We start from the raw sequence: 23,085 nt of genomic DNA, 5'->3' as shown, positions 1-23,085 counted from the left end.
CTGGCCTATTCACGTTAACAGTTTTGCTTTATAATTATGTTTGGACCCAAGGAAACAATTTGAAGTGAGTCGCGAAGCTTCGTTTGGACGTCCGAGTAATCTTGTGGCGCGGAGGGCGTTATCCAAGTCGGATTTTGTACAATATACATGGACTACGCATTGTACTCTTCTCACGTGTCAGATTTCAATTGTCGGGATGAGTCGTTTTTGACCAATGCTTTTGAATGTGTTGATTCCTAAATGTTTTCGGTCAAAGTCAATACAAAGTAGGTGCAGACGGCACTACGGATATTTAGTTGGTTGGAGAATTGATGCTTAAAAAAAAAAATCACAGAAGAATTTGGAGATTATTTCTTTGTAGTGTTTCATTTAGCATGTTAAGACTTTGTTGTTTTTTATCTCTGAAGTTTCATGAATTGGCTGCGTGCTCAAACTTTTGTAGCAGTGATGTTGATCCTTCCTTGTTGAATTTTTTGACACCAATTAAAGCTGTTAGTTGTGTCACACTGTGTGGAAATCATATTTTATCATGTAACCTTTTGTAAGAAAAAAAAAAAAGGTCAAGCATTGGCGTCATTCTGCAAAGACACATAAACAGCCGATTACACAACAAATGTTCCCAACTGTCCTCGTCCAGCCTCAGGACAGGCCATTCATCAGATGGCGACCAGAAGCCCCTTCTCGCTGATCGAGAATGGCTATGTCAGGGCTTTCTGTTAAAAGGGAGGAAGTGAATACTTTAGGATTTTTTTGGGGGGTCGCCCACAGCCTTGCATCCCACTTGAAGATCCACGACTCCACTGAGCATTCCGAACCAAAACCGAGAGCCGACCATACTTGAGCATCCTCAATATATATCTTCAATGATCACAAATTAGGCCTTGACACAAAGCAAGAAAGTGGAGAAAACATTTTTTTGTTTTGTTTCTGAAACCGTATCCACCTTTATTCTCTTGGCTGCCATCACTTTTTTTTCCCTCCACGCGATAACTGATAAGACTTTCCAGCCTTGCTCAACAAGAACTTTGACACTCCACAAGCGGGCCAATCTGCAAAAATAAAATTTCCCAACAAAGCAGGTCGAGTGTCATGGGCATAGCGTGACATTTGTTGACGGAACAACTCGCTGCCGAGATGGACTTTTGGTAATGTTACAATGAGGGGCGGGCCTGTCCCACTTTGTGTTGTCATGATGCAGATAAAAGCTGACTTGAGGCCCAGGTGGAGTCGTGGTGGTGAAGATGATGAAGAACGCGGCTCCGCTCGCAGCTCTGCTGGGTGAGAACTTTACCGGTTGCTTCTCAAAACCTTTGTCTGCCCGGTCACGTACTGACCTTGTGTGTGTGCGTGTGTGTGTGCGTATTTCCCCATGGTTGTGTGTAGCTCTGGTATATGTGTGTGAGGGGGCGACCTTTGGCCAGCTATGCCAGGGGAATCTCTTCAACACCCCGAGAACATCAGACATTTTTGGTCAAGGCTCCTACGGGGCACGACGGTAAGGTGCTCAGACCCGACGATTCGGGCGGATGTGAGTTGAATTGTTAATGTGTGTGTGTGTGTGTGCGTTGTCTTCCAGTTCGGGGAGGACTCACAAAGGTTTGGACATCACTTGTGGGGACGGTTCGGAGGTCTACGCCCCATTTGATCTCACTATCAATCGGCAACTCATTGTGTACACTGACTGTTGTGTCCGAAAAACGTGAGGACACGACTTGCTTTTTCAACGGTCTTTTATTCCACTGATGTCACAGGTCTCAGTTGTCACCCAACCCACCAATGCTTTGCGACACTGCCGTAACATCGTGTAGCAGTATGGTAAACGGCCATATGCTACATTTACCCCCTCCCTTGATGGAATCTGGAAAACTTCTCAAATCACAAACAACTAGACAAGGGACAGAACAAAGCCCTTCCTGAGCTGAGCAAACCGGGTAGACTGCCGGTTTACCCGCTTAGCCTTGTGGGTATTCTGCCACGCAACAGGCTAAGCACTAGCTAGAACTCAGTCACGTAGTCGTCTAAATAACGAGGTCGGAGGCGGACCCGAGCTGGACGAGGCCCCGGTCCCTCGGGCACAGCTGGTTCCCCATGTTCTTGAAGGCGCCTCACCGGTGTCCCAGGACAAGCAGTAGGAAAATCGTAGTCCCTCTCGGAGAGGTCCAGATCTGCTACAGGTCTTTCATTCAAAGGAGTAGGTGATGCCACTCTCCTGAGGCGGCTGGCATGCCAACGTGACCCGTCGGCCAGACGGAAGGTGGCTGGTCCAAGTTGAGCAGTAATCTGGACAGGCGCTGTCCAGAATGAGTCCAGTTTGTGTGAACGGCCTGGCCGGCGAATGCGGACCCAATCTGACACCGTAAGTGCGGGTTGATTCGCCCGGTGCTTCTCATCAAATCGCCGCCTCATCCGCTGCTGCTCATTGGCCACCCTGCTGGCTGGAGAGACTGCTGATGCTGGAGTGGCTCTTGTTGGAGGACGGAGGCGATCAAGGGGCAGCTGCAATTCGCGTCCCAGCATAAGGGAAGCTGGGGAGGTGCCAGTCGTGGCATGAGGTGTTGCTCTGTAATGCAACAGAGTGCCCTGTAGTGCGGAAGAGAAAGGAAGGCCATCCGCCAGGTGTGCTCTTAGTCCATTCTTGAGGGTTTGGTTGAATCTCTCTACGCCCCCGTTGGCCTGGGGGTGATACAAGGCGGTCCTGATATGCTTTATCCCCCTCGCTCCCGTGAAAGCTGCGAAGTCGGCTGAGATGAACTGAGGCCCATTATCCGTCGTGATAATGTCAGGCACGCCCCATCGTGCAAAAAGAGAGGATAGGAAGCCCGTGACGACCTCGGTTGTGATAGACCCAGCAGCCAGAACCTCGGGCCATTTTGAGTGGAGGTCGTATGCCACCAGGAGGAAACGCTGGTGATGAGGCACGGCATGGAGTTCACCGCAAATGTCGACCTGGATATGAGTCCACGGGCCGGCCGGCCACGCCACGGGTTGCAGAGGGGGGGGAGGGGTGTGGCCAGTCTTGCCACTTGTGAGGCACGCTGAACAGTCCTTGACCATGGTCTCCACATCGTTGTCAATACCTGGCCACCAGACCAGGCCCCTGCAGCGTTGCTTGACCCTCACGATGCCCAGATGACCCTCGTGAACCATGGTCAGGATGCGAGGCCTCAAGGTGACAGGAACTACAGTGCAGAGCCCCCTAGCCACACAGACATCGTTCCAACAAGAAAGCTCACCCTTCACCCGGTGAAAAGGTGCAAGTTCCTCTGAGATCTTTGCGGGCCAGCCCTCACGGATGAAGGTCCGGAGCTTGGTTAGTGTTGGGTCTACGGCGGACGCTGCCTGAAGGTCTTGCAGTGAGACGGCGGCTTGGAGGGGTGTGTGGAGATGGAGGATCAAACCTTGTTCCAAGGTGTCATGGTCTGTGTTCGGTGCGGGACTGGGCGTGGCCCGGGAAAGCAAATCCGCCACCACGTTGTCCCTACCTGGTGTGAACTGGGTGGTGAAATTGTAAGCTTGTAACCTCTCAGTCCACCTATACAACCGCAGCGGCTTGTGCCCTGACCCGGTTGTAGCTAATAAGGCTGTGAGAGCCTTATGGTCGGTGCGGAGTGTAAAGTGTCGGCCATACAGGTACATGTGCCACCTCTCACATGCCCAAACACAAGCCAGGGCCTCCCTCTCCCCAACAGAGTACTTCTGCTCAGCAGAAGTGAGTGACCTTGACGCAAAGGCTACCGGGCGCTCCGTCCCGTGATGGAGCTGAGACAGCACAGCCCCAACCGCAGTGTTGGATGCGTCACAGGTCACGAACGTTGGGCTTTCCAAGTCAAAATGGGCGAGTACTGGTGGGGAGGTGAGCTGTGCCTTGAGCCGGCGAACGGCTGCTGAGCATACCGGCGTCCACGACCACAAGGCGTCCTGCTTTAGGAGGGCACGCAGTGGCGCCGTCGTATCAGAGTAGTTGGGGAGAAAGCGCAAGTAAAAAGCCGTCATGCCCAGAAAGGTGGACAGTTCTGCGGGGCACGAGGGCTCTGGCAGGCGCAATACTGCATCGACGTTGGAGTGTAGTGGACTCAGGCCATCAGCAGTCAGGCGAAATCCCACAAACTCAATAGCCGATGCCGAAAAGATGCATTTCTCCCCATTCAGGGTGAGGTTGTGGCTCGCCAGCACATCGAGCACCTTGGAGAGGCGGTCATCATGCAGGTCACACGTCGCACCGTGTACTACAATGTCATCCAGGTAAACAACCACCCCCGGGATGCTTGCGAAGATGGTGGCCATGATCTTTTGAAAACAGCTGGGGGCAGAGCTGAGGCCGAAGGGCATGCGGGTGTAGCGGAAAACTCCCATGTGGGTCACAAAGGCTGTAAGGTTACGACTGTCAGGGTGCAGGGGAACCTGTAGATAGCCTTGGCGCAGGTCCAGTTTTGTGAACACCGTAGACCCATAGAACTTGGCAGCCAACTCCTCCGCTGTGGGCAGTGGGTATTTGTCAGGAATCACTGCCTTGTTAGCCATTCTGAGGTCAACGCAGGGTCGCAGACCACCCGTCTTTTTCTTTGCTGCCACCAGGTTGGAGATCCAAGGGGACGCGTCAATCCGCTCAATGATGCCAGCATCAAGGAGTTTCTGTAGCTCGGCCGAGATGTCATCACGCAGGGCGAGGGGCAGTCGGCGAAGAGGCTGGATCACGGGGGGCACAGTAGGATCAATGAGTGGCTGATGGTTGAAGGCAGTGAGACAGCCCAAACCTGTAAAGAGCGATGGCCAACGGTGCTGCCAGGATGTAGTCACCGTCAGAATTGCGGCGCCTACATTGTCCGTGATGGAAAATCCGAGTGCGCAAAACAAGTCGAAGCCCAAGAGGTTGGCGCCATGACGGGAGACTTGGGAGGTGAATGCAGGGAGAGTTTTGCAGCCATAGCGCACGGTGAAGGTGGCGGTGCCCACCATGCCAATTTTAACGTGGCCATAGCCAAACAAGTCTTCGGCGTTGGCCTTAATCGAGAGCCGGGGAAATAGGCGTCTAACTGTGGACACGTTCAACAGAGACCTGGAGGCTGCAGTGTCAAGTAGAAGTGGCAAGCTCACGCCGTCCAGTTGCACTGTGCACCACTTGAATGGCTTGGCGCCGGAGCCCACGGAGTGAATGGTGGTCAGGCCTGACCGGACAGGTGAGCGGGATGAGGGGTTTGTCGGTGTGGGGGCAGAGCGGCACATCCTGGAGAAGTGGTTCATCTTCCCGCAGCGCTGGCATCTTTGTCCGGTGGCCTTGCAAGATGGCGCACGCGTGGGGTGTGAGGCCGAGCCACAGTTGGCACAAGGTCTGCGTGTGGCGGCCACATTTACCTCGGCACCGTCGTAGGTGGAGGCGGAGTCTGAGGGCTGAGCAGTCGGAGCGACGATCTGAGCCAGAGCAGGAGAGCGTGAAGCGGTGGGTGTGTCTGGATTCGCGAGCCGTGCTGCCAAGTGTGCTGCATTCTCGAGTTGGAATGCCATTTCCACAGCCTTCGACAGCGGGAGGTCGTCCGGCGACAGTAACAGTTTCTCCCGGAGCTTGGGATCAATCGTGTGCTCCGCTAATTGGTCCCGAATCATCTCCTCCTCCAAGCGGCCGAATTTGCAGAGGCCCGCTAAGCACCGCAAATCGGCAATGTAGTGGTGCACCGGCTCGCCCGTGTGTTGCCGTCGTTGGCGAAAGGTAATGCGCCGTACTATCACACTCTGCGGAGCAGCGAAATGTCCAGCCAATAAAGAGACACAATCTGCATAAGTCCGTGCGGGTCCGAGAGTACGGAAAATGCGCTGCCCCTCGATGCCCAAGCTGTGCACTAGCATAGCCGTTAGCCGTGCGTCGCTTGCCTCGTTTAGTCCGATCGCCGCCAGATATGTTGTAAAAGAGTCATACCAGCGGGACCACGGGACTGGTGGCTCACCGGGGAGCGTAAGGAACGAGGGGAGGGGAGCTGCGTTAAAGTCCATCTTCGTCGCCAAAATGTTGTGTCCGAAAAACGTGAGGACACGACTTTCTTTTTCAACGGTCTTTTATTCCACTGATGTCACAGGTCTCAGTTGTCACCCAACCCACCAATGCTTTGCGACACTGCCGTAACATCGTGTAGCAGTATGGTAAACGGCCATATGCTACACTGACCCCACGAAGGCGGCCATCAACAAAGGTCTTGAAATCCGCGGCGCAGGTCAGCATTGCACTCGCATCCGCACATTCAACAGAGGTGGGAAACGTACACCCAAATTTCACTCATCTCCTCCATGCAGATCTTTGCGTCAAGCTCTTCTATGTGGACCCGGACAAGTCTTCAGGACAAGTGAGCAAGGGTCAGCGTCTGGGCATCATGATGCCCATGCAGAGTGTCTACCCGGGAATCACCTCGCATGTGCATGTGGAGTTGTGCGACAAGAGCGACCCCACAAGATACTTCTGAGGATCGGAGCGCGGACACTTCCTTGACCTTAAATGGCAAATTGATTTTGAAAACATGATCCAAATAGTGGCAATTTAACATGGGACCATGCTTACCGGATACGATTGAATACTTTGGGAATAAAATCGAGCGCGGGATTCCCCACCGTTGCAAAGCAACACGACTAATCGACTAACCAGCGGGGTCAAGATCGCGAACTCAAGTATCGCGATGGTTCCTTCGCAACGAAACGCGACTAATCGGCTCGCACGTTGTTATACTTCCGCAGGCAGGTCGCGGTCCTGGGCACATGGTCTGAAAAAGTAGAAAGGTCTCTAGTAAGCAGAAGCAAATCCCGCTGTCTGAGGATGCTGAAATTGTCTGTCACTTTCGGGAAGGAGTCTCCCAGACGTCGGCGGCACTGGCAGTTGCCTAAGCAGGGTGATGAAGTAAGAACGCTACGGTTGTTTGTTTCGTGCCTTTTAAAATATTTTCTTCATATCCACGTGTTTGTAATTGACTTGTTTCTACGGGTTATGTCCCCTCGAGGTACGCTGTAACGAGGTTCGACTGTAGTTGTCAGTCTTGTCGTGTCCATCCATCCATTATCCGAACCGCTTGATCAGATTGAGGTGCTGGAGGGCCGCTCTCCTGCTTGTTTTCCAAGTCGCCCTGTTACAAAACACCAGATTCAAATGATCAAATCATCAGCAAGCTCTGCGGAAGGCTGACTTGGACCTGCTCATTTCAATCAGGGTTGTCAGCGGCCCTCCAGCACCTCAATCTGATCAGGCGGTTCAGATAATGGGATTTATTTGATTAACTTTGTTTTCTTTCCTTCAATTAAATGGCAGTGTACCCCAATGTTCTCACAATTAAATGATTCTAACTTGTATTGTTGTAATTCTTAAGCAACCGGTTCTCACTCAATCCTAACTAAGGTTTTGAAGCCTGACAGGCCCCAAACAAATCTGGTAGGTCACTTATCATAGCTGAGCGTCAAGAACACCAAATTTACACCTGTCTTTAAATTAGTCCCCGCCTCAACCAAAACCTTTTATTACTCCCATCATATCTTAGCGTTTATGCTTTTGCACAGGTCAAATGTACATTGGTATTTACAAACCATACGCACTAAGGAGGGAGTAGAGGAATGTAAGGAAGGTCTCGGGGACTGTAACGCTCAACTCAAGATGTCCAAGATGGACACCAAGCTCCAGATCACCATTTCATGCATTTTCAAAGTTACTTTACTCATGTAATGGTATCTATCACCATTACAAGAGCCATGGTTTGTCATGATTAGGGGGGGGAAAAAACCTCATGAATGTACATTAAAATAATGATTCACTGCACTTGTTGAATTAACGAATGTATTACAGAACAAATGCTAAAAGTCAAACTGAACTGAGAAAGAGGCACGTATGGCAGAAAACACACAATGTCACAGTACTTTTTCTTCATGACACAAAAAAAAAAGGAAAGTCCCGATTGACGAGGACCCCCCCCCCTCCAAAAAAATAAAAAAATTCAGCAGTTTTTGGTTTGACAAACTATGAAGAGGTAACGAAGTCCTTTCTGTCTTGACGCGTCATGACGGCAGAGCATGCAGAGGTGAAGTTTAAATCTACAAAGTCAAATCTTCTGCTCAAGGCCGACGACCTGAAGCAGGTATGCACATGCAGTAGTGGATGAGAACTCTTCATTTGTAGCACAGTCTTCAAAAGAATGGGGAAATAAAATATAGGCGCGGTTTAGAAGCGGTCAATTAAAGCACACACAGAGCAAGAGCAAAAGCTTGGAGAATTAAAAAAAACAAAACAAAAAGAACAATCGGAGCAAGTACGGAGTGTTAATGCAGAGTCGTGTTTGGTGGACAAGAGTCTGTCGGGTTGGATTTCGCCGCTATAGATTCCCCCTCGTGTCCGGGGCGGGCCAGTTTTCAAGACTGCCGCTCTCGTTGTGCACCCGCTCGCCCAAAGTGAAACTCAGCTTGTACTGCAGTTGAACTTTCTCCTACAGCAGGAAAAACACACACACACAAAAAAAAAAAAAAAGGGCGTAAAAGGAGGATTCGCGGCGAGAGCGCAACTGCGTACCGCTTGGGAATACTTTGTGTGGGTTGGCCAGGAGCATGATCTGCGTAACAGCAGCAGTGGGAAGGATGGGATTGAACGCCGGCAGATCCGTTCCAGATGGCGGCTGCAATTTCACTGCCATTGACTGCGGGCGAGACGTAGAATAACTTAACACCAACTCATTCAGGTGAAGGGAATGGGGGGGGGGGGGTGCCCTCACTGACCTTATGAGCCGAGATGTGCAAATTGATGTTTGTGACGGGCAGGGGAGCCGAGGACAGCATGGAGATGATCGCCACCTGCACGTCGGGGCGACACGGCGGCGAATCGCGGGCAAAGTGGAGGAGAACCCGCAGGCTGTGCCCGTCGAAGACCGTCACGGGCAGCAGGCTACCTGGGGAGGCAAAGTCCGCGTTAACCACGGCGGGAGAGAAGCTTGGAGTTCGCGTCGGACAAAATGAATGACATCAAGAGTCTTACTCACTAGGTTTAATGGATTCTAGAGGCACAAAGACATCGGCGAGGGAGACCTCAGCAGGTGGATTCTCAACGCCGGTGACCTCAGAGGCGAGGGGCAATGCGGGGCGGTCGGAGTTGAAGACCGGGATGGGGTTGGGGGTGAGATTAGACCCCGACTTGCTCTGTAGATCTCTCAGAGTTGGTTTGACCTGCTGTTTGTCCCTACATGCGGACACAAAGACCGATGAACATCACCTTGACGATGGGACCTCGCAGAATCACACGTGAGGTTAGTGGAGAACCGCCGCTTTATGTATATTGCGCTTTCATAACAGCTGCTAGCGGTAATGAAGCGCTTCCCAGAACATTTTATTTGAAAAAAATAAAATAAAATAATAATACATGAGGCATAAAAACTCAGGACGAACTGTACCATTTGACCTGCAGGCCCTCGGGAGGGAGGGATTGCTGCAGCAGCGTCTTTCCTAATAAGTCGAGCTCGTCCAGGACTGAGCCTTTGGGAGCAGAGGCGGGAGAGACGGGGTGCGAGTGGGAAGAAGGTTCCGGACTCAGGAGCAGACTGGGTGCTGCTGGGGTGTCTGCATCGATACTGTCGGATGACTTGAAGGAAGAAGAAAAAACGGCAAAGTATTGGAAACGAACAAGCTGGGGGAAGAAATAAAAAAAAAAAAAATCAAGACATGGATTGTCCCATCAAGTTGCCGCCACGCACCTGGAAGGAGTCCCAGGCTGTGGAGTCCTCTGGCTGGGAGGGAGGGTTGGAAGTGTGTGTTCCTTCACTTAAACCTGCGTGGGGGGGCAAGACCGCAAAATGTTTTGAGTGCTTCACCTCAACGCCAAGGCTTGATGGTGCGCCCCAGAATTTAAACCAAATTGGAGGTTGGACACGTACAACTAACCGAAATCTCCTCCACTCTGAAAGGTGAGTGATTTTTTTTTTTTTTTTTTTTTGGTCCTTGAGAATGTTTTCACATGAAAATTACCGTTTGCAATTGTTGAAATGTTTGGGTCTTGCGGTTATTGAAAACTGTGTGTGTGCGCGAAGGAAATCATTTTCAATTATTTATTCTTAGAAGCATTAATATTTCAATATCTCCACACACACACACACACACACACACAGTTAAAACAATGCCGTGCGCGTTGTCTGCTGTCATGTTTATGGACAGAATTTTAAATCAAATGAGGAAAATGCAAAATGTTTTGTTCCCGGGAGTGAATTTCTACACGTTGAAAGAGATGCGCTCCAAAAATCTTGCCGCAACCAATTTTACCGCTGGTTGGGCAGACGGACCACTGCAACCAGTAACCAAAAAAGCGGACCAGTGTAACCGAAAGTTTTTTTTTTTTTTTAAAATGAGATGTGAGGTTTACCGAGTGACATGAGCTCATCATCAAGTAGGGAGAGGCCAGTTTCCTGCGAGGTTGCGTTGAGGCTGTCGGTCGGAGTCGGGAGTTCTGGCAAGGAGGGGGGCGACTGGGGCGACGTGTCCAAGCCAGACAGATCCAGCAGTGCTGTCTCCACTCCTGGATGAAAAGTCCAGTTGAGGGGGGAAAAAACCCCCCCAAAATGCGAAACGTGCGTGGTCACGAGCGAGCGCCGAGCGGCACTTTACCAACCTGTCTGTTTTTGTGCATTTAATGCATTGTTGCTGTTCACAATCTCCCCTTTCACCCGCTGCTTGTACAAATTGATGACGTGGGTCAAGCTGTCGTTGGCTTGCAGGATCTCCGCTGCGGAAAGCCGAGGGAAGACGCTCTTTATAGTCGCCATCGTGTCGATAAAAGGAGCACAAAAAGCTACGCTCACCTAAAGCCTCGTCGTTATCCTCCGTATCGCTTGCCAATCTGAACAGTGTGGGTCTCATTTTTTCGCAGCGCCGGTAAAGGTCCTGTGAACACAACGCGAGCCTGTTCTGTAAATTGTGTTTCAACTTAATTTAAAAAAAAAAAGATGAATGTGACGTGACCTGTATGAGCTCAGTGTTGTTTTGATTTGTGGTGTTGGCGTCATAGTCCTGCAGGAGCTGAGTCAGCAAAGCGATGCTCTCCTTCACCTCCTGGATGGCGCCCACCCGCTTGGTCACCTTCTCCGCTCGGCGCTGATCCTTTAACCGCAAATGGAAAAGTGACTTCGCGAATGGTGTGAGTACACCTTTTTTGTGTCGTTGGGTAATTCAACGAATGGAAAACGCAGATCGCCACCGCCGCTTTTGTCTTATACCTCTTGGACCATTTCCTTGATGAGTTTGTTGGCGGCCTTCAAGTCTTCGGGATGCGAGCTGTTCAGCAGGCGAGACAACATCTGTCGAAGCCAAGGAGAGCATTCATAAGGAGGCGCAACCCCATGGCGGCGGGCGACGGACATCGTCGGCATGCCGAAAAGCCCCATTGTGGGCCATAAACTGGTGAAAGGCTTCTTACTTTGGACTTTTCTTCATCTTCAAAAATGGCATTTTTAGGTCTAGGTGGGGGAAGATTGGGTAGTTTATCGGGGGGCAGTTCTGGATCTTGTTTGATAATACCTGCAAGCAAAAAAAATAATGATTCGGTGATTTACTTGGCAGGCTTAATTATGGAGCGGATGATTTTTAAAAATTTTTTTTAGTTTGTGTTCCGTCGTGGCAAGTTTTTGTGGAAAAGCTATTTTGGAGATGTATTTGTCCGACTCGTATGCGGAAATGTCAGAGTCGTCGAGACTTTGCGCACGCCTCATACCTTGTTTCTTTAGCATCTGATAGGCGTCTACGATTTTGACCTCATCGGGCAAGCCCAACGTCCAGCTGTAGATCAACTCCAAGACCTTCTTCTTCACTGGCTCCGGTGAGCGTGAGCCCAGGTACTGTGAGAGCACAAGAACACGCATCACATCGCAAGTACTGTGTGTCTGTCTGTGGGGGGGGGGGGGGGGGGGGGGGCCCTCCGGAGTATAGCCTACCTTTGGCGAAACCACTTTGATGAGCTCGTTAAGAAAGCGGAACTTGCCCACTTCATTATGAAACCGTTTGCCGCAGTTTTTCATACACGACTCCAGAACCTGGTGAAGAAGCACGCGCCTTAGAACAAATCAAACTGAAGACTAAAAGAGGTTAGGTCCCCCCTCCCCCCCCCAAAAAAATTAAATAATCCACCAATATGTGAATTTGTGAATGTTGAAATGACAATGTGATGCATAAAATCAGATTTGGACACTTGGACCTGCAGTGTAGCTCGCCAAAGATTATAAGCAAGAGTTAGCTTGTAAAACAAGCAGATCAAGCTGCCGCATCAGGAATGGAGAGCTCGATAAACCGGATCCAGTAGATGGCAAAGACCGGCATTGCCGTAACACCTAGTCTGGTACTGTACCCTTTTCCCACCCTCTTGCGCTCTAGCCAAACGTGTTTTGTAGGATGTTCTAAAAGAGGCTGCCGTAAAGCAGGTAGCAATCAATCATGTGTAAAATATTTTTGGACAAAAACTGTTAGAAATGGCAGTCTACCACGAGAGCCTGCATGGCCTCCCACTCTTGCGGAGATTGGATCTTGTGGGCCAACAGCCTGGTGGCCAGCTGAGGTCTGCAAAGCAACACAAAAGCAAAAGGCTGAACAACAATGACATCACATAATCCCGCTGCTCTGTGTGCTCTGACAAAAAGTGCAGTTGCACTTTGAGCCGTTGCGATCAGTTTGGGGTTTTAATTGGCTCTTTTTAGACTGCGACTGTAAAATCTAACCCGTTGTGATGCAATAACAATGTCCTCACCCCTCCAAATCATTGTTGAGCTGTTCACAGAACGCATTGATGCTGCTCCAGTCGGTTTCCCTATTGAGTGGGTTGGTTGCTCGGTCTGAAACATTCAAACAGTCACAAAACGGAAGCCGTGAGCAAAACGGTTCATTGTACTACATTAGAACTCCACGCTTGCTGTCACAGTCAGAGAACAAAAGATTCGAGATACAACTCTTGTCGAGTAGCTGCTACTTTCTGCGCCACGTCTCAAGATAGCAATGATTTGTTTAGCCATCAGGCCCAATAATGCCAGGTTTCACGGTGTTTCTCTAGTCACTTTATTGATCCGCAGTCTCACGTGACAGCCAGTAAATCATACGTGAGATGTGGAAAATTGGATCATTTGTATTTGCGCTGCACAGCATATCGGAGAAAAAAAAAAGTAATCGCAACAGTGTACTTATTTTTCAGCATGAAAATATATTAGATAATCTTAACGATCGTGACAAGACTGATATTGCAGCTATTGAACACCCATATTGCATATCATGCTTTTCAGATATCCTGCAGCCCTAATTGAAGTCAGGAAATCATCAGGCGTGCTGCAAAGAAAAAAAAATCCAATGGCATTTAAGTGGTGAGAAAAGGTATTTACTAGAAGTAATATATCTTTGTTCAGCCATCTATTCCAGCGACGTATAGTGCTGCTCTACCAGGCAGCTCGGGGAGTGACCACCTATAGGGACACATCGCTGAACCACTTGACCAGAGTCCTCGCTGCACACTGGCTACAGCAATGGGATACTTTCAAAAATTAGGCTATTCTTGATTAGATTCCATGTTATTACACAATTATTTCATTCAAAATTCCACCAATGTCTCATCCAGCACATGGATTTTAAAATCAATAGCAAATTAATTAAATGCTCTTCCACTAGATGGCAGAAAGTGCATATAAAACCTGTGTGTACGATTTTTTTTTTTTTTGCGTGACGTTTAGGGTTATGGTGCGCCATCTATTTTTTTTCCGTCTCCTTATGTAAAATATGAGCTTGGCTAAATCAAGATTGCATAGCTTTGATTTAGGTTTTCGCTTTTTTTAACGCGGGCAGTCTGAAGTTACACTGAACGTCACCGTTCGCTAGCTTTGACGGTGTGGTCTTGAGGATATGATCGGTCAATTCCAGAACTTTCTTACGCATAGACAGCATTAATAGACTTGTAGTAAACCACATTATTGCAACCGGGACTCCCGATGTTCTGTCGCGTAGCACAACGCTCAATAAATCGTGTCGTGAAGCTAATAGTACGCCACTTTTTGCTGTGTTGACAGCCGCCAGGTACAGGTAGCAGCGAAGCTAGGTTAGCATCCTCTGTTGTCACCGAACCGCTTTCCGCCTTCGCTGCCCACCGAAGCAACATTGACACTTCGCACTTTGCACGCACATAACATATTGGGTATCTCCTGGGACGATCCGACAATAAAGCCTGTTTATCGAAGCACAAATACTCACTGATGCGGGACTCCAAACTCTCCGAATCGGGAGGAGCAGCCATCACAGCGAACCTTATGTCGTTTGTGCGTCTGCCTTGTGACGAGGTACGTAGAGGCGGAGAGAGCATAGAACGTGAGGAAATAGACTTCAACGTGTACAATTGTATTTACCGTTCACATCGAAGTGTTAACCGAGCAAAGACACGAATAACACTGGTTAACGTGTATACGGAAGAGGATTAGGGCCAATGAAAAAAAAAACAAGGTTGACAAGATTCTCACTTTTATCTCAGACTTTTGACATTTGTTCCCAGAATTCTAACAGTCAAGGCTTTAAAGTCAGCGTTCTTGCATTAAAGTCAGAATTCTGACTTTGAAGTCCCTTCTGAGAATAAAGTCTGAATTTTGAGACGAAAGTGAGAATCTTAACAAAAGCTTACACTTGCTTTTTTTTCTTCATTAGTCCTGGTACGTACAAAATAAACAAATGAATAATAAAAATGTCGGCAAAAACAGACCAAAGTCAACTTGTGACACCTGGCTTTAGAAAAACATTGCGAAAGCGTTTTGTCTCCCTCTAGTGGCAGCTATTATGTAGTTCGCCGAATGTGGCGCACAGCAAGATGGATGGGCAGCCACCGAGAGGATATTTTCTTTTTCTAAATCACACTTGCGGACCTCCGCGAGCAACGTAGACACGAGACTGCGCTACGTTTACTTTAGGTCAACTTCTCTAACCGAATCTCGACCGCCTAAGTGAAACAAACTCGAGCAAACGCGGAAGATCGACTTTTCGTGAACTTCCTCGCCTCTTTTTTTTTTTCCTGAAGAAAATGCGCGTCACCGTGAACGTGACTCCATCCAACCTTGTTTAATCGCGCCGCTGTAATATGGAAACGTCTCGTGCTGAATGTAGCCCTCGAGCTCGTTGTCTTGTGTGCCTCCACGTTGCCGTTGATGTATGTCACGCTGAGCCAGCCCTCATGTGATGAGGTCCAGCGCTACACACACGACACGATGGCATCGAGATCGGCTTTGCTCGAGTGGTGCAGCCAAACATGCACCACGTATCACCCCCAGGTGGAAATCACCAATTTGTCCACCTCATTCCGAGATGGGCTTGCGTTTTGTGCCATCATCCACAGCCACCGCCCGGATCTCATGTGAGTAGTCTTATTCTCGCTCTATTTGAATAGAATTGATGGGCTGCTTGGTGCGCACTTCCACCCCCCCCCCCAAAAAAAGAAAAAACACCCCGATTTGCTCTAGCATGCCGTTTAATCTGGATTTTACAGTGGGCCTAATCTCTTCACTACAACATAATCTCGCTCCTTGACATCTTCCCTTGACAGTAAATTGGATTACTCAGGTTTGTTGTTGTGGTTACAATAAAGTAAAGTTGCTCTGTAATCTTGATATGCATTTTTTTTGTCTTTTTCGTGTTCCTGAATTGAGCCTCTAAAGTTTGCTGTCTTTTTTTCCCGTTTCTCTTAATGCAGACATTTCAGTTCCCTCTCAAGAGCGAATGTTTATGAAAACAACAAACTGGTGAGTCATTTGCACACATTGGAAGCATGCGTTCCTTCGAACAAACATGTAATACAGCTCGGGAGTGATATATGTCGAGAGATAATCAGGTGCTCCACTGGAAATGATTTATTTGTCCCCCAAATATTTCTTTACGACAAATAATGCGTCAACTGTCATCCGTTCAACAGTACATTATCAATTATTTTGTGACCTTTTTTTGTTTGGTGGTTGTGATAAATGCGTACCTGGGCTCAAGAAAGTTTAGTCTTCTCCCGCAAACTCTTTTCAGGCCTTTGAAGTTGCAGAGAGCAAGCTTGGTATCCGCGCTTTCCTGATCCCCAAAGAAATGCTTGCCACCGAGGTGCCCGATTATTTGAGCGTCATCACTTACCTCTCCGAGTACTACCGTTACTTCCGACGGCTCTCTAACGGTGTGTGTGTGTAAGGAAGCATATCCTTCTCTTTGTCTCCCTCTATTTTGATTTGAAGTCTTCCTCGGGTTTTATTTTTTTTCACACGTGGTCTTTATTCATCATTTCCATTTTCTCTCTTGACTTTGCAGCAGGTCCTTCCAGTTTGAAGTCATCACACATCACTTTATCAAACAAGGTGATGAAAGAGCAAATCTTCCAATGTATCAAAATGTTCACGTTGCTTCCTTCCCCCCCCCTCCCCCCCCAGCATCCGCCTTATTTGCCCTCCATTGAAGATGACCGTTGTCCTGATAAATGTCGACAGCACGTATGTCGCTTTTGCGCCAAACCTGTTCATCTTATTCAGAGACTTGTGATCTGCGGAGAGATCTGGCATCGCACTTGTTTCAGGTAAAGGGGCACTCGAATCCTTCTCACGTTTTTCAAAGTGGCATCAAGTCACGCGCAACCTCGATGTCTTTCAGATGCCAATTGTGCCGCAGCACCCTCGCAGCGGGCTTCTTCATTCCGGGAAAAGACGCCGGTCAATTCATCTGTTCTGACCACGTGACGGACGCTTCGAATATTCCAGCCGTCCAGAACGTTGAGGGATGGGAAGACTGCTCGTCTCTCGGTAGATTGACTCTCCTCGGCGTCTCCCGCTACTCTGAGAAAACAAAGTCACGTGACAGACTGGTTTTTAAACCGGCGGAGGATGAGCAAACAGCACAGCGCCAGTCATCTGACACGCAGAGTAACATGTCAACGCCGCCATCTCCTCAACCCGTCCCGGTAAACGTTGACGAGACGACCGATGGCCAGGACGCGTCTCCATCGGTTTTGGTGGGGGGCTACGGGCACAAGGAGGCGACGGCAACCGAGGAGTCCTCTGAGTCGCCATACGGAGAAGCGACTGGAGAACGTGAGCAGCTCGCATCCAAACAGATGCCAGACTCTGTCTGCGCAGCCAAGAATCAACCTTCCCAAACAGTGAGTAGCACCTCAGGTAAGGAAATATGCACATCTATTTGACAGTTGGCTTTTATTACGGTATATATATATATTTTGGGGTGGGGGGAGGGTTGTCCCTTATGCAAAATTGAACTGTATGTTTCTGCCTTTTTCAGTACAAACTAGATGGGTTGCAGCGTACAGATCGACGGATAAAGATCATTCGTAATATTCAGGCACATTGATTCTTCATCGCGCCGCGCGAGACAAAACGCGACTTTGCCATTGTTGTTGTTATTGTGCCGATTGTTGAAAGGACTCGCTTCAAACGTCTGTTGGAATATTTACACTGAGGTCGGAGTCTGCAGGAAGCAAAAGATCCTTCTGGTTCAGGGTCTCTTTTCCTGTGCCGGAAAACTCGGTCTTTGCCTTTTCAAACAGTTGAATAGTTTCCTTTTTTTTTTTTTTTTTTTTTTAAATTCGTGCCACCAAAAAAATAACCAACAAAAAAAATGCACATGAAACAAACCCAGCTAATATGATGTTGAACCCATGTTTCAAAAGTGACACCTGAGCGATAATTTTTTCATTCATTCATTCATCTTCCTAACCGCTTGATCCTCACTAGGGTCGCGGGGGGTGCTGGAGCCTATCCCAGCTGTCTTCGGGCAGTAGGCGGGGGACACCCTGAATCGGTTGCCAGCCAATCGCAGGGCACACAGAGACAAACAACCATCCACGCTCACACTCACACCTAGGGACAATTTAGAGTGTTCAATCAGCCTGCCACGCATGTTTTTGGAATGTGGGAGGAAACCGGAGCACCCGGAGAAAACCCACGCAGGCCCGGGGAGAACATGCAAACTCCACACAGGGAGGCCGGAGCCGGAATCGAACCCGGTACCTCTGCACTGTGAAGCCGACGTGCTAACCACTGGACTACCGGGCCGCCCGATAATTTTTTTTTTTTTTTTTTTAATGACAATCATAAATCTTTGTTTTTCCTGAATCGTGCGATCCCTGTCCTGTGACATTCATTAAAGAGACAACCGATGGCAAGGACGAGTCGCGGCTGGTTCTGGCGGAAAGTGATGAGCAAAAGGATGAAACAAAAACGGAGGAGCAGTTGCCGTCTCCTTCTGCACAAGTAACTCATGGAGAGAGTCAGCAGCCGGCACGCGAAGGGACCGCTCCAAGTCGGTCTTTGCCGTTTTCATCTCGCATGTAAGGCAACGGCTGCGTTTGTTTCTTTGCACCGCACGACCACCAAATCTTGTCAAATGAACATCAATAGAAATTCTTCCATCATGACATATTGTTGACTTCTGGCCCATTGGTGGCTCACAATGGAAAGACCTTGATGATGAGCAAGGTCGACGAAAACCCTCTCGGCGTGATTGTTTATTTTCCTTTGAATGGCGTGAACCGATTGTCATGGCTTTCTTTTAATTGTTCGAGCAGGAGCCTGAAAAACCCCGTGAAAAGCAACCACCCGTGGCTCGGAATCATCCATCCCGGTCCTTGGACGCAGCTGCCTCCCGTTCAGTCCCCAGGACCGCCCATGCATTCCAAACGTGGTCCGAATGGCCGCGTATACTGGTACAGACCGAGAATCCCTCCCCCCAATCCTTTCGGCGAGGACCTGGACGAGGAAGACGCAGTCAAAACGGAGCCGCGTGTCAAAGACACTCATGGAGGGCAAAGCGGTCAACTCGGTGGCTCAGATGTAACGGCTGCAAATGTCCCACACCAAGTCAGTCGTAGCCCCGTTTTGCCGAGAAGTCTTTCGGTGCCGGCCGTCAAATCTACAAAGTTACCTTTTGTCATGGCAGAGGACAACAAATCGCCCTGCTCAACCCCAATTAAGGTACCATGTGGACTTCCTTTGCTTAACAAAATAAAATAAATAAATACAGGATGTGTTTTGAATACAAACATGCAGTTTTCTCTGTGTAATTCTTAGATTTTGTTCACGTACGAGCCCCTCCGTACAAAATGGTTGCACGTGTCCTTTCAACATTTCATCTTTGCAGCTTTGCAAGGAGAAGGAACATTGCGATGCAAACGCAGAAATGCCCAAATCCAAAACATGCCAGGCCCTCACATCTGGACGGGCAGCCGCTCCCGGGCATGGCTTCCCACTCATTAAAAGGAAGGTATGATGCCGATTGACAACTTTAAACTTTCTTGCTGCGTGAAGAGAGCAAGGCAGAATGATTTAGTTTGCTCACACCAGTCGGGTCGTTTGGATTACGTGGGTTAGGGAGATTTTGAGGAGGAATGCTCGGTATTGTTTGTTTTGCAGGTGCAGGCCGACCAGTATGTTTCCGCAGCAGATCTGCCGGTGGAAACGAGACGAGTGACAGAGCAGCTCGAGGCGCTGGAAGAACGAGGCGTTGACTTGGAGAGGGATATCAGAGAGTGCAGCAATGGTTCGTGCGTGCTACGTAAAACTCGAGAGGCCAATACTTTAGTTTCTTTTTTCATTTCAGACAAAGAGGAAGAAGGTCTGCTGGCCGAATGGCTCGCTCTTACCCAGGAGAGACAATTTCTGATGCGACGAGATACCGAGCTGGTTTATTTGTAAGTAGCCTTTGGGATTGTGACAATGATGATGCTTTGTGGAAAGAAAAAAAAATCACAAGAATTCTAAATAAGAACCAAAATTGAACTGTGCGCATCGTGCACTAGGACTAAGCAGCAACAGTTGGAAGAGAGGCAGGCGGATGTGGAGTACGAGCTTAGACGTCTCCTCAATAAACCAGGTGAATTTATTCATCGTGTAATGAAGGATTTTCGCCGCGCCGGAGATGAAATTCCGATGCGCGTCGAAAATTCTGCACTGCGTACTTGTATCCGGCGTACACCTTTGAGCCGTTTGTTAGTGTAACACGCCGTGGCTTTTCCACGTTCAGAGAGCATCTGGAGTCAAGAAGATCGAAGTCGAGAACAAAGCCTGATGACCGAGCTGCTTGTCATCATTGAGCAGAGGAACCAGATCGTCAGCATTTTAGATCAAGACAGGAAGAGGTGCAACGAGAATAAATAAATACATTTTCATGTTGGAAAAGTAATAGTGCAACTCTTTTTCCCTATTAGGGAGCGAGAAGAGGATGCGCTTTCGGAAGGAATGATCAAGAACACAGGTGTGTTTATTATATTATTTTTTTTACTGTCAAATGATGTTGCAAACTGTGTTGGAAATGATGACTAGCGTGATGTGTGGATTTTTTTTGGGGGGGTGTGGGGGGTCTCTTCTCTTCTCAGACTTCCAGAAAGAGGGTTTGAAAGAGCTCAAGAAGTCAAAAGGAAAGTTCAAGCCCTCAAAGGTTTTTAAGATGAACCGGAAAGGCGAGCGCAGTGCAGACTCTCTGGACAAAAAGAGCTGAATGTCTGTTGAGACGGCAGAAGAATGAACTGAAGAAAGGTTCAAAGACATCAAATGAAATTCTGCGTGTACATGATCAAGTGTTGGCCCCATTTTAGTCTACTGTGTGCTTAAACTGTTATGCAAATGTAGACTTAGGAATGTATCACAAGTCAAAAGTACTCTTTTTTTTTTGTGTTAGCAAAATAGCAAAATTGCCTCAGTCCTTTAAAAAATTTTCCGTACAAGAAAACACCACAAATTTAACAAGCGAAAAGAGTCCAGTTGCCTTTGTGAATTACCATGAACTAGCAAGTTAAAAATGACGTAGAGGCAATTATGCCATTAGGCTAAAAGATAGGCATGTACTCGATAAGTATATCTTTTTTCAAATTAAAACGGTTTTATTAAAGATACAGAGGCATCTCTGTGCACTCTAATGTTGTAAACAAAATTGCAGTTGAGGTCAAAGAAGGAAACATCTTTTAGACGAACCACGGAGTGAAACCGTGATTTTAATCGGTATAATTTGGATGATAGTTTTCAGCTAAGAAACCCCCATTTTTTGAATCGCATTTCACTACTGATATAATTTTTTTAAAATATATGTATATTTTCCACGATGTCCAGATTTTTTAAATTCACTTGCATATGAGAAAAAAAATTTAATAAACGTGTACATAAAACTTTATTGAAGTTTCATTTATCAGAACGAATGAGCTTGCGGCAAACTTTACTATTCACGTAACGTGAAAACTCCGCTCGGGGGCGCTAGTGTTTACGAAATGCAAAATTGTACGCGCTGCAGTATTATAATTTACCTTATTGTATTTTTATATTTTTGTTTATAAGCATACGTGCAATGTTGATGATCTGCATCGAAATGCGCTTATTCCTAATCGTGCCGTCTTTCTGATGGTGTCAACGGATAAACACTAGACAAACGGAACAATAGTTGTAATCGCTGTTGTTCCGTTCTTCTTTCTCAGCGCACACAGGAACCGGAAGTGAATCGTTCATCACACTCGTGCGTGTTCTTGTTTACATCAGACGGCAAGCGAATAAAACTTGGGATATTTGCGACTCTACAGCAAGATATGTCGGACAACGAAGATAAGTCAGTAACATAAAAAGTTGCCTTTCGGTGCGATTATGTCATAGTTTAACGGATATTTGAAGGAAAGTGGACGAGCCGCCCGGCTTCGTTATAAATGCCCAAACATTTTATTTGTAGTGTGACTGCAATGTTCACTTGTCCTTCTTTTCTGTTGTTTTGATTGTTGACCCCTATCATTTTTGTAGCTTTGATGACGGAGATTTTGATGATGCTGAAGAGGACGAAGGATTAGATGACTTGGAAAACGCTGAAGACGTGAGTAATCACAGTTGGTATCTTACGATTTCTTCACGGGTTCGTCTTTGTGCTGCGATATGTGAAACTTTCTTTTCTTGACTTTATTGGACAGGACGACCAGGAAAATGTTCAGATCCTACCGGCAGGCGAGAGCCAGCAGGCCAACCAGAAGAGGATAACAACATCATACATGACAAAATATGAGCGAGCCAGAGTTTTGGGAACTAGAGCTCTCCAAATAGCGTAAGCGTTTTGTATGGTTGAATGAGTACATTGCCAACTTGTTGCAGTATTTTTTTAAAATGTAAGCTGCTTTTTAAATGTCAGTATTGTACTCGTGTGAATGAAGCGATGCACATCCATCAATGCATTATTTGAGCCGCTTATCCTCGCGAAGGTCACGGGTGTGCTGGAGCTATGTATGTCTCTAAATTTTGTGTGAAGGTGAGTCAAAGTGGTTAGCACTCATCAAAGTCAGCTGACTCAATTTCCCGGCAACCTTATGATAGAAAATGGCTGGATAACTAGTTGAAATGTTTCTGTTTTGCATGTCACCTAATTTCGCACTTAACAGGATGTGCGCACCGGTCATGGTGGAACTGGAAGGAGAAACGGACCCCTTACAAATTGCCATGAAGGAGCTCAAGTAAGTAGTTTGTGTATGTGTTCCTTTGCATCGTCCAAAGCTAATTAAAAAAAAATTATAATTGGCCTTTTTAATTTTGAATGAGACAAACCGATGCCTCCTATTGCTGAATATGGAGCGTAGCAAGACTGCAGGGCCACTAACAAAATCTAGTTTGCTACAAAGTGGACGAGGAACTCATTCAGACCCGCCCGCTTCCTTGTCTCTCATCCACTAGGTGTGGAAAGATCCCCATTATCATCCGCCGCTACCTTCCAGATGGAAGTTATGAAGACTGGGGCTGCGATGAGCTCATCATTAATGATTAAGTCACTTGGGCAAGCGACTCTTCCTTCTACCAGCAAATGCCCACTGGAGGTGCTGTTGTATTTTTTATTTTAACCTCCACTCTATGAAGCAAGCGATTGTTGCTACAATGTACCAAATAAGCATCCTTGCCGCGTTTAATTGAATCCTACCCATTGTACCTCCTGCTTAAACCACATTTTGACGGAGCGCTTCAAAGGGGGGGAAAGTACCGCGAACATTTTTTATTTTTATTTTAGAGAATTAAAAGCCTGCATTTGTCATTTTTCCTGTAGTTGTGACTGTAACGTAAGTTTTATTGTTTTGAATAAAGTACTTACAGCTTT

General features: G+C 47.7%; 4 protein-coding genes across 10 annotated transcripts; 3 read left to right on the top strand and 1 right to left on the bottom strand.

Moving 5' to 3' along the window:
• The first annotated feature begins 963 nt into the window (after positions 1–963).
• On the top strand, positions 964–7,121 carry LOC127590055 (myeloid protein 1-like). The gene is made up of 5 exons (XM_052049467.1): positions 964–1,278; positions 1,384–1,495; positions 1,577–1,672; positions 6,148–6,203; positions 6,283–7,121. The coding sequence occupies exons 1-5, from the start codon at positions 1,242–1,244 to the stop codon at positions 6,447–6,449; spliced, it is 468 nt and encodes a 155-aa protein (XP_051905427.1). The 5' UTR covers positions 964–1,241; the 3' UTR covers positions 6,450–7,121.
• A 332-nt stretch (positions 7,122–7,453) lies between these two features.
• gga1 (golgi-associated, gamma adaptin ear containing, ARF binding protein 1) lies at positions 7,454–14,408 on the bottom strand. 2 transcript variants are annotated; one of them, XM_052049458.1, is made up of 17 exons: positions 14,212–14,408; positions 12,731–12,815; positions 12,468–12,543; positions 11,925–12,023; positions 11,705–11,828; positions 11,411–11,511; positions 11,211–11,291; positions 10,957–11,094; positions 10,797–10,878; positions 10,607–10,720; positions 10,361–10,513; positions 9,699–9,772; positions 9,399–9,586; positions 8,991–9,187; positions 8,731–8,900; positions 8,528–8,651; positions 7,454–8,444 (listed from the first exon to the last, which is right to left on the bottom strand). In XM_052049458.1, the coding sequence occupies exons 1-17, from the start codon at positions 14,318–14,320 to the stop codon at positions 8,371–8,373; spliced, it is 1,989 nt and encodes a 662-aa protein (XP_051905418.1). In that variant the 5' UTR covers positions 14,321–14,408; the 3' UTR covers positions 7,454–8,370. The 2 variants fall into 2 exon arrangements, with proteins under 2 accessions (XP_051905418.1, XP_051905417.1); XM_052049457.1 differs by having other exon boundaries at positions 8,541–8,651; positions 14,212–14,373.
• Positions 14,409–14,763: 355 nt separating this feature from the next.
• LOC127590046 (MICAL-like protein 1) lies at positions 14,764–21,142 on the top strand. Of its 6 annotated transcripts, none has more exons than XM_052049454.1 (15): positions 14,768–15,355; positions 15,692–15,740; positions 16,012–16,159; positions 16,285–16,331; positions 16,404–16,546; positions 16,621–17,141; positions 18,130–18,310; positions 18,548–18,953; positions 19,120–19,242; positions 19,392–19,518; positions 19,579–19,669; positions 19,778–19,851; positions 20,002–20,116; positions 20,186–20,232; positions 20,354–21,142. In XM_052049454.1, the coding sequence occupies exons 1-15, from the start codon at positions 15,150–15,152 to the stop codon at positions 20,473–20,475; spliced, it is 2,400 nt and encodes a 799-aa protein (XP_051905414.1). In that variant the 5' UTR covers positions 14,768–15,149; the 3' UTR covers positions 20,476–21,142. The 6 variants fall into 6 exon arrangements, with proteins under 6 accessions (XP_051905413.1, XP_051905411.1, XP_051905412.1 ...); XM_052049455.1 differs by adding an exon at positions 15,488–15,561 and having other exon boundaries at positions 15,204–15,355; positions 19,392–19,669; XM_052049456.1 differs by adding an exon at positions 15,462–15,561 and having other exon boundaries at positions 15,235–15,355; positions 19,392–19,669.
• A 269-nt stretch (positions 21,143–21,411) lies between these two features.
• On the top strand, positions 21,412–23,085 carry polr2f (RNA polymerase II, I and III subunit F). The gene is made up of 5 exons (XM_052049465.1): positions 21,412–21,570; positions 21,756–21,825; positions 21,920–22,050; positions 22,382–22,453; positions 22,671–23,085. Exons 1-5 carry the CDS (start codon positions 21,551–21,553, stop codon positions 22,759–22,761), a joined length of 384 nt encoding a protein of 127 aa, XP_051905425.1. The 5' UTR covers positions 21,412–21,550; the 3' UTR covers positions 22,762–23,085.

The sequence above is a fragment of the Hippocampus zosterae genome, chromosome 17 (assembly GCF_025434085.1).
Source record: "Hippocampus zosterae strain Florida chromosome 17, ASM2543408v3, whole genome shotgun sequence".
NCBI classification, from domain to species: Eukaryota; Metazoa; Chordata; class Actinopteri; order Syngnathiformes; family Syngnathidae; genus Hippocampus; species Hippocampus zosterae.
Note: the sequence above shows the minus strand (reverse complement) of the source record. Positions and strands in the feature narration are given on the sequence as shown.